This window comes from Cynoglossus semilaevis, chromosome 6, assembly GCF_000523025.1.
Source record: "Cynoglossus semilaevis isolate Cse_v1.0 chromosome 6, Cse_v1.0, whole genome shotgun sequence".
NCBI classification, from domain to species: Eukaryota; Metazoa; Chordata; class Actinopteri; order Pleuronectiformes; family Cynoglossidae; genus Cynoglossus; species Cynoglossus semilaevis.
The window spans coordinates 10,486,827-10,496,909 of NC_024312.1; the positions used below are offsets into that span (position 1 = coordinate 10,486,827).

The 10,083-nt window shown below is 39.9% G+C and overlaps 1 protein-coding gene and 1 long non-coding RNA gene across 2 annotated transcripts in view; both read right to left on the reverse strand.

The window, feature by feature from the left end:
- Nucleotides 1-10,083, reverse strand: part of pclob (piccolo presynaptic cytomatrix protein b) — a 57,627-nt gene that overhangs the window by 38,912 nt on the left and 8,632 nt on the right. Inside the window, 9 exon segments of the mRNA XM_025056345.1 lie at nt 216-432; nt 653-1,612; nt 1,757-2,689; nt 3,187-4,044; nt 4,382-5,053; nt 5,279-6,031; nt 6,224-6,937; nt 7,059-7,802; nt 7,974-8,579. Of these exon segments, the coding sequence (XP_024912113.1) occupies nt 216-432; nt 653-1,612; nt 1,757-2,689; nt 3,187-4,044; nt 4,382-5,053; nt 5,279-6,031; nt 6,224-6,937; nt 7,059-7,802; nt 7,974-8,579 (6,457 nt within the window).
- On the reverse strand, nt 124-967 carry LOC103380104 (uncharacterized). Its single transcript, XR_003049874.1, has 2 exons — nt 653-967; nt 124-432 (listed from the first exon to the last, which is right to left on the reverse strand). It is a non-coding gene; the product is annotated as an uncharacterized LOC103380104 (long non-coding RNA).

Sequence of the window (10,083 nt, forward strand, 5' to 3'; positions counted from 1 at the left end):
TCCTGACTCCTGTTTTGGTGGTGGAGCTGTTACTGGTGCAGATTTGGTAGGAGCTGTCACTGACTTTGAAGGCTGTTGGGGTTTCGCTGCTTCTTGTTTTGAAGGAGCCTCCTTTTCTTTAGATTGGGTTGTTTGGGGTAACTGCACCTCAGTTTGTTTTTCAACAGACTGTGGCTGCTGTTGAGCTAAATCCTTGGTCTTTCCTTGTTCACTACCTGAATCTACCTGTCTATTTTGTGCAGATTTAGCCATAGGTTTCTGGTTGTCTTTCCTAAACAGGCTTTCTTGAGTTGCAGTTTCCTCTCCTTGGGTTTTTGTTCGAGTAACCTCTCGTTCTGACAGAGGTGATGGAATAGCCTTGCTTGATCTCGTGGCCTCTGGTGCTTCTGAGGCTTTTTGCATCTGGCAATTCAGACAAAGCCATTCCTTTACCTATGTAGATAGAGGATCAAAAGAAGACATTATATTTACAAGTTTTGAGAAAAATAATTAGAAAACACAAAAGCACAACATAAATGTTAATTCTTTGTTAACACTTATATTTAAAATAGAAACAGGTTGTTTTTTAGAATTTAAAGCTTAGAAAAAAATGAAAAACTTATTAGCATAACTTGGTAGTATTAGCCATAAAATATTTGTACAATTGCTTTACCTCTGCCTCATCTGAACACGAGTTAAATCCACACTGGTTGCAGGCTGTTGTTTTACATTGTGTGCATGTGTTATAGTTGGGAGGGTCTTTGGAGCCTTTGTTCAGTTGTCCCTTACACAGTGGACAGACTGTGTTCTCTGGAACATGTTGGGCATCTGTCTTTACAGTTTCTGCTAAAGTATTAGTCACTTCAGCTTGTCCAGTTGGCTTAGTTTTGGCTTGCTTTTGTTGATCTCCCTTTTTCTCATTATTTTTCTCGACAGCAGTTAGCTTGACATCCTTTTTGGCCCCAATTTTTGGAGAAGCTGGTGGGGTAATTTTGGCCCCAGTTTTTGGAGAAGCTGGTGGGGTAATTTTAGGAGATGTACGTGCTGATGCTGATGACAGTTTACGAGGAGTTGGTGGTGTAGTTTTAGGTTCATCTTGGACAGCTGAAGTTATTAAAGTGGTTGCAGAACTCAAGAACGAAGATCCAAAACCAAACATTTTCCCTGTTACTGACTCAGTTGGTTTTTCTGCTGCTGGCTGAGTTTTAGGACCACTAAAGCCAAAGAAGCCTCCTGATTCCTGCATTGATGGGGAAGCGGCTGGTGGTACCGACTTGGCAGGGGCTGTCTTTGACTTTGAAGGCTTTTGGGGTTGCACTGCTTCCTGTTTAGAAGGACCCTCTTTTTGTTCAGTCTTGGTAGTCAAATCGCCATTTTTTCCTTTTTCAGTACCTAAAACTGCCTGTGTATTTTGTGTAGATTTAGCAGCTTTCTGGTAATCATTCTTGAGGGGACCCTCTGGAGTGATATCTTTGGTGATGCATGCAATTGATGTAGTTTCCCCTCTCTCTGTTATTTTTCCTGTAACATTATGTGCTGACAGAGGAGGTGTAAAAGCGTTGGCTGATCCGGTGGGCTCCAGTGCTCCTAAGGCTCTTTGCATCTGGCAGTTCAGGCAAAGCCATTCCTTTACCTTAATGGAAAAAACAAAAACAAATGAAGATGTATGTTTTTACAGGTTAACAAGAAAAACGGCAGCATTTGTCATAATTAAAGTGAATTATCCTCAAAACATTTTAGAAATAAAGTGAACTAAAAATAAACTAAAACTATTTACCCCTGGCTCATCTGGTAATGGTTGAAATCCACATTGGTTGCAGGCTGTTGTTTTACATTGTGTGCATGTGTTGTAGTTTGGAGGGTTCTTGGAGCCTTTGTTTAGTTGTCCCTTACACAGTGGACAGACAGATGTATCTTCTTTTGGAACACCTTGGATCTCTGCTGTAAGCTTTAAGCGTTGTGTTTCACCAACTTTGGCCTGCACAGCTATAGGAGCCCTGTCTTGACCAGATTTCTCTGCTTGTTTATCAGATGTCTGAACACCAAGTGGCTCAGTGTATCCAGAGAATACTAGCTTGGGAGAAGCTGGTGGTGTCGTTTTGGTGGTTGATGGTGTAGTTTTAGCCTCATCCTGAACAGCTGGGTTCATTAAAGTGGATGCAGAGTTCAAGAAAGATGACCCAAAACCAAACATTTTCCCTGTTACTGAATCACTTGGTGTTGGGGTTGGTTGCTTTGTTTTAGGACCTCCTAAGTCAAGAAGCACTCCTGAATCCTGTTTTGGAGTTGGTGGTGTTGCAGACAAAGGTTTCGGGGGTTGCTCCGACGATAGCTTGGTTGTCTCTAGATCTGATGGAGAAATAGTTTCAGCAAGAGCCGTCAATATATTTTCAGGAAGCTTCTGAGATTCAGATGGTTCTTCTTTTGATTTCTCTGTGGGCTTTTGTGCCTCAGTCTTTCCAATACCTGAAGTTGTTTCTGTTCTTTTATCTGATGGTTCTTTCTTAATGATTAAATCTTTTGCCTGAGTTGTCAATGCAGCTGTTTCTATGGCTTCTTTAGCTGAACTCGAAACAAGGGTTTCTTTGATTTCTTTTGAGTCACAAAGACCTTTGCTTGGGAGGTGATTTTTCATCATGGGAAGGCCTAGAGGCTCTGAAGCTCCAAGTGCCCTCTGCATCTGGCACTTCAAGCATAGCCATTCCTTCACCTAGAGAATACACCCAAAACACAAGTCACATGGTTTGCATTTGTTAACGTTTCTTCAAAAGTTATTATTATCAGGGGTCCCCAACCCCTGGTCCGGGAAACGGAGCCGGTCCATATGTCATTTGATACCAGGCCGCATCGGGATACAGTGCAGAAAAATGTACTTCAGTTTTACTAATTTACTTAAATTCAAAAAGAATCCAGTCATATCCATTTACGTTTTTCATTAAACGATGTTCTGGCAATGTTTTAAAACAATAGGTCATTCATTCTCCGATACTATCAGAATCAAATCTAAAAGACATTTTATTTAGAAAATGTAATGATTCTTCAATGATGGCACGGTATTACGCAGTAATGGCTGATACTGCCGGACCAGTCCTTGGTACAAATAAGGTTGGGGACCGTTGATTTACATTGTTTATGAACTAACAAATAAACTTATTTTAGGTATGTTAAAATATATGCATGTTAATATATATATATATATTCACCTACCTCTGATATATTTGCCAAAGGACTAAATCCACATTTGACACAAACTTTGGTTATACATTCTGTGCAAGTTTTGTAGTTAGGACTCTCTTTGGAGCCAATGTTCAGTTCTGCCTTACAGAGTGGACAGGATTGTTCCATTTCATTGGGTTCCTTGGCGGTTTCTTGCTTCACAGGCTTTGGTGGACCTGTGTGCACTTTGGTCTTCCTTGGAAAAGGATCATCAGGATTATTTTCCTGTTTTAGTTTTTCCTCCTTTCCTAATATTTGACAAACTTGTGGACTGGGTGTAAGTATTGACAGAACATTTGGCTGCCCAGATGTTTCAAGAAAGGAATCAGGTTCTTCTTTGTCTGATTTAGATTTTTCCTCTTTCTTTTCTGAAATCTCTTCTTGTCCAAGAAAGGGTGGTGACTTAATATTGTCCAAAGACATTTCATCATCTTTATCATCATAAGTAGCTTTAGCAGGCAACGCTTTATTAAGACCTGAGACCACAGCTGTTGCTGCTTCGGTTGATACCATGTTCTTCTCTTTTGTAGAAACTGAGTCAATACCTTGGGTCTGTTCTGCACTAAGTGGGGTGACAACCGATGTCTGGGTGCTGTCCATTTGTAATTTTGTTTTAGGTTCTTGTTTTCTTGGTGTATCTTTCGCTGGAATTTCCTGCAGTGGGTTTTCTTGCATTTCTGTTTTTTGCAGATGATCTGTATTTTTCTTTTTATGAGAAGCGTCTTTTAGGCCAGACACAGATGTAGACACTTTACTAGGTGATGTCTGGGATTTTATGGGAGGGGGATTTTCAGCTTCTGCTGTCATAACAGCTCTTTGTACCTGGCAAGTCAGGCACAGCCACTCCATCTGTCAGAATGAAAACATTAAAGTATCTGTAAGACAACAGTATAGTAGTAGATATAAAGATTCCATTTTTTTTTAACATTTTATATTTATATTTTTTGCCTTTTTATGGCTACATTAATGTATTAGTTTTAGCTTTTTAACATTTTATATTTATTTTTTAGAGTATTTTTTGCCTTTTTATGGTTACATTAATGTATTAGTTTTAGCTTTTTTCTCAGTTTAAAAATATTGCTTAATTTTTCCTGTATTTCGAGCAGACATTCATCCATCCAGCCATCAATTTACCCATCCATCCATCCATCATGAATGTATGAACATAAAAAAATAGTTTTCTTACCTGGGATTCACTTGTCATGGGGTTAAATCCACATTGGTTGCAAACAATATTCTTGCACTCTGTACAGGTGTTGTAGTTAGGCTGGTCATTACAAGTAGTCTTAAGATCAACCTTACATAGTGGACAGGTAGATGGCACTGAAGGAGCCTTTGGATGAGATTTTGCAAAAGTTCCGTTGGGATGAAGAACGTCCTGAACTTGTTTCCCCTCTATAAGAGGATCTTCCACTTTTTTCCAATCCGACAACTTTGGAGTTTCTTGTTGTACGTTATTAGGCTGTTCCTGAACAGCTGAGGTAATTAAGTTAGATGCGGAACTTAAAATAGAAGAGCCATGGCTGAACATCATACCACTTACTGGCTGTGACAGCTTATTCACTGATTCTTTTTGGATACTATTTTCCATCAGTTGAATTTTTCTTGCATGTTCTGGTGATTTTTTTATATTCGTAATCTCAGTTTTGTTACCGCTCTCTGCTGAAGCTGATTCTGCAGGCGGTTTTCTCTGAGGTGACTTAAGTAACAAGTCCTTCGTTGCTTGTTTGGGGTTACTGATCATGTCAACCTTTTCAGGCTTTGTCGATATCTGAGGTTTGACAGAAGTGGCCTCTTGAGGCTGTGTTACTCCGAGAGCTCTTTGCATCTGGCAGTTTAGACACAACCATTCCATTGCCTAAAATATAAAGAAAAGGTAGTGTGCTATCATATTTCGTCTATCATATTTCAATAAAGTAATGGGAAGAAATATAAAGAAAAGGTAGCGTGCTATCATATTTCAATAAAGTAATGGGAAAGCAATGCATAAAACTAACAAAATATACGTGGAAGGTGAAATACTTAAATGCTGGAAAGGAAAAAAAAAAAACAATTTCTACATAGTACACCTAAAAATACTCACCTCTGTTTCAGTTGGCACAGGGCTGAATCCACACTGTTTACAAACAGTGTCTCCGCATTTAGTGCAGGTATTATAATTAGGTTCACCACTAGACCCGACATTGAGTTTAACTTTACAGAGCGGACACGTTGACTGGCCTGGTTTGCCAGCAACTTGGGAGAGTGCTTTGACATTCGGACGCTTCCCTTGGTCTTCTTTCCCTTGGCCAGCAGCAGGTTTAACCTCTTTTGCAGGGGACAATTTGGGAGAAACAGGTGGGGTTGCCTTGGGTTGGTCCTGAACTGCTGAAGTTAAAAGGTTCGAGGCAGAACTGAAAATTGATTGACCAAAGCCAAACTTTTTTCCACTAGCTGGCTCAGCATGGTTCGCCGAGTCAAGTTGTGGTTTAGAACCTCCAAAGCTGAAGAAGCCTGATGTTGTTTGCTGTGTCTCTGGAGTAGCTTTACTTTGCTTACTTTCAGGTTGGCTTAATGGTTTGCCAGAACCTTCTTTCTGTTGTTCTTGTCTTCTCTGTTGTAATGATGTAGTAGCAGCTGTAGGTTTATCTGAAAGCACAGAAACTATGGACTTTTGCCTTTGTGCTGAAGGTGCCTCCGACATCTTCTGTTGGGGTTCAGATTGCTTACTAGAATTCACCAACTGAGTTGTAGAAGGTAAATGACCTTTGCCTTGTAAATGGGTGGGAGGCACTTTGGGCTGTGATACACCAACAGTTCTCTTCATCTGACAGTTGAGACACAGCCATTCTTTTACCTGAAACACAGCCAAAACAATATGCTTGGTTATATGATTACAGGTATGTGGACAGCAGACTTAAAACTGCACAGATTCAGTTGTCTTACAGAGATAAAAACAGATAAACAGCTACCGGCTCTTACACATCACAAAGATGAAGTTAGAAGTTAGAACAAAGAAGGAATCTCAAGAAAGATTTTCTACACTTACCTCTCCCATTGGCATGGGGTTAAATCCACATTGATTACATACAACTGTCTTACACTCAGTGCAAGTGTTGTAGTTAGGAGGGTTATTTGAAGTGAAGTCAAGCTTCACCTTACACAGTGGGCAAGTGCTCTGGCTTTTAATAAGACTTGATGAAGCCAGTTCCTCTTTGATTAGGTTGATTTTTGTTTGTTTTCCCGGTGACATTTTGGGGGAAACCGGTGCTTTGCCTTCTGCTTTAACCTTGGGGGAACCTTGTGCTGATGCGGACATCTTAGAAGAGTCTTGTGGCACATTATGCGATTCGTCTTGAACAGCAGATGATATTAAAGTTGACGCAGAGCTCAAAAAGGAAGAACCAAATCCAAACATCTTTCCAGTCACAGATTCTTTTGTTTGAGAAGCATCTAGTCCTGGTGTCTGTTGAGCTTGGTTTGGACCACTTGATGCTCCTTTTATATCATGTGGAATTTTACGAGCGGTAGGTGGGCAATCGTTTGTTTCTTTTACTGGAACCTTTTCAGTTTTATCTGCTGCTGGTGCTACAGTATCATGGGTATTTTTGGGTGATCCCGGTGCAACACCTTGATTTTGTCCAGTCTTTTTTGTATGCACCACAGATGGAGAAATGTTGTTAGTTCTTACTGGAGGTCCTGCAATTTCAGATGCGCTTAGAGCCCTCTGCATCTGACAACTCAGGCATAACCATTCTTTTACCTGCAATTAAAACAAAGTCAAATTAGAATATAGAATATTTTCTTTCGCTGTATTAGGCAAGCACATATGTTTATCAAAAGACACTTGACCTATGGTGAGTAAAAATCTTAGCTATGTTCACCTCTGAAACATTAGGCACTGGACTAAATCCGCACTGGTTACACACGTTCTTTTTGCATTCAGTGCACTTATTGTAGTTTGAAGGTTCCTTAGAGCCAACGTTGAGTTCCACCTTACAAAGTGGACAGGCTGATTGTAGTGGTTTGGGAACAGTGGGGGAACATTTTTGGGATGCTGAAGCAGCTTTTTCAGTCTTCATTTGCAGTGACGGTGATTGCTTTGTAACTTGTTCCAGCTTATTTCTCTCATTTTGTTTTTCAGTTGGTGGTGATTTGGCTCCTTTTGATTCGGCTGTCTTGGTAGACAGAAACGGGGATGTTTTAGGTTCATCTGGCACAGCTGAGCTCATTAAAGTTGATGCAGAACTCAAGATCGTTGACCCAAAGCCAAACATCCCACCTCCCATTGATTCAGTAGGTTTTGTATCAGCCGATGGAGGTCTACTGCCAAACCCAAAGAATCCGCCTGATCCACCTTGTTTTAGAGAGTCTCTTTTTTCCTCATTACTGGATTTAGTCTTCTGGTTAGATGGTCTCTGATATTTAGGGTCCAGAGTTGGGGTAATAGGTGTTGAGATGTTCTTGTTTGTAGGTTTGTCATTCTGTAAAATATCCTTCTTTAGACCACTGGCTGTTGTTTGCCCCCTATTTGGAGAGACCTGCATCTTTAGCACTGGGGTTCCTGGAGGGTCAGAGGCCCCCAGTGCTCTTTGCATTTGACAGTTGAGACATAACCACTCTTCCCCCTGTTTTTATAAAAGCATAATTGAAATACAATTAGGGTATTGCTAACACAAACTGCAACCTTTCATGACAAACAAAAAAAAACATAAGTATAATGTTTCCATTCTACTGACTTACCTCTTTTGCATCATAAGTATAACAATAAGTATAATGTTACCATTCTACTGACTTACCTCTTTTGCATTTGGCATTGAATTAAATCCACAGTGGTTGCAGACAACATTTTTGCATTCTGTGCAGGCTCTGTAGTTGGGTGGATCTTTTGATCCAACATTGAGTTCTGCTTTACAGAGAGGACAGGTTGATAAAGAAAGAATCTTGGTCTTTTGGACTTCATCTTTTGCAATGTCCTGGTCTGATTTCTTGGAAATGTTTCTCTCTGGCATTGCAGTTGTTAATTTTGGAGAGACTGGGGGTGTAGTTTTTTGATTATCATGGACAGCTGTGGAAATTAAGGTTGATGCAGAACTGAAGATGGAGGAGCCAAAACCAAACATTTTTCCTTTTACTGACTCAGTGGGATTTACGGCTGTAGGTTGACTCTTAGGTTCCCCTGATTCTGTGGCACAACTTTGTGTTTTTGGTGTTTGGCTTGTCTCTCCAGTGTTCTGCTGAGGAAAAGTTAGTTGGCTTTGCTTGTGTTGAGTTGTTTTTGGACTAGTAGTAGCTTTGCAGTCTGTATGACCACCTGCTCCCTTAGCAGCTCCAGTTTTGGCTCCAGGTTCACCTGCTCCAGAAGCTCTTTTAACCTGGCAGTTAAGACAGAGCCACTCCTTTCCCTTAAAGACAAACATAACCTTTGTTACCAACATTTTGTCTTATCACCAAATTGATTTGATCAACGGAAAAGAAAATGCATGCACATGTGGATTTGCCAGAGAACGTTGGATAAGAGCTCTCGCTCTTGCCTGTCATTAAGTGATGCCTGATGCTAAACAAAAAACGGAGGACTGTCAAGTATATTTTAAAATGGGTACTAGTAGAATTTATTATTATTTAAGTAAATACACCTTTTACCTAACTACATTTCAAGTACTTTTTCTGAGGAGGACAACATGAGCCGGTGAGCGGCACCGTGACAAGAAGAGACAACACGGATCTGTCCTCACATCCATCGTTATGGTAAACGGATGAGTTAATGGCACTGACTGATTATCAGAGGGAACACTGGTGTGTGTTGCATCTCAGTGTTCACAGGGACATGGATAAACTCTTCTCTGTTCCTTTCTGGTGAACAGATTCCTTTCGGGGATAATTTAAGTACTATCCTATCCTATTTCCAAGACAAACAGCCTATGCTACTACTTGTTTAAAATCAGGCTCCTTCTTGTGTAAAACCAGTTCAGCAGGTAGACACATCGCTTCACCATTTTGTGAGCAAACGTTTACAATAATACAGAAAATTATTTTTTTTTAAAAAACTAATCAATTGGTCGAATGAGTCATAGGTGCACGTAGGTGCAAAATAATTATCGCTACAGATCACTGTCGATATCAGGAATGTATGACTTCAGTTTGATAAGTCTATCATAATGTATATTTTCATCATCACAGTGATGTGTGTTGCTTTTTATTCAGGCGCTCCGGGTATGGAGCTAGAACAGTCTCAAAAAGAATAAATACAGAAACAAGGATTCACAAATGTACTTTGAAAATTCACAAATGTATTTCGAAAATTCACAAATGTATTTGGAATATTTACATATGTATTTTGAAACTTCACAAATTTAATGCATGTGAAGATATTTGTTAGTTTCATAAAATCCATTTGTGAATTGCCTAACGTGCATTTGTGGATCCTTGTTTGTGTATTTTATTCTTTATGAGACTGTTCTAACTCCATACTCCGGGCTCCCAAGAGCGCTGAAGGGTGCTGCGTTCAAGTGGCATTGTCGTAATTTTTATGCTGAAAACAACTTTCAACGCTGACCTGTCTTGATATAAACGTCTTATCTAGGGTGTTCTACCCAATATCCAGTTTGTTACACATAAACCATAGAAATATGAACGTAAAAAGGTCAGGAAAACTACTCCACAACCCAGGATGGGGAACTTCTGTCATCCACATTATATATATATATAAACTGCCTGGCCAAAAAAAAAGTCGCCACCAAAAAAAAGGGTCATACACTCTAATATTTCATTGGACCGCCTTTAGCTTTGATTACAGCACGCATTCGCTGTGGCATTGTTTCGATAAGCTTCTGCAATGTCACAAGATTTATTTCCATCCAGTGTTGCATTAATTTTTCACCAAGATCTTGCATTGATGATGGTAGAGTC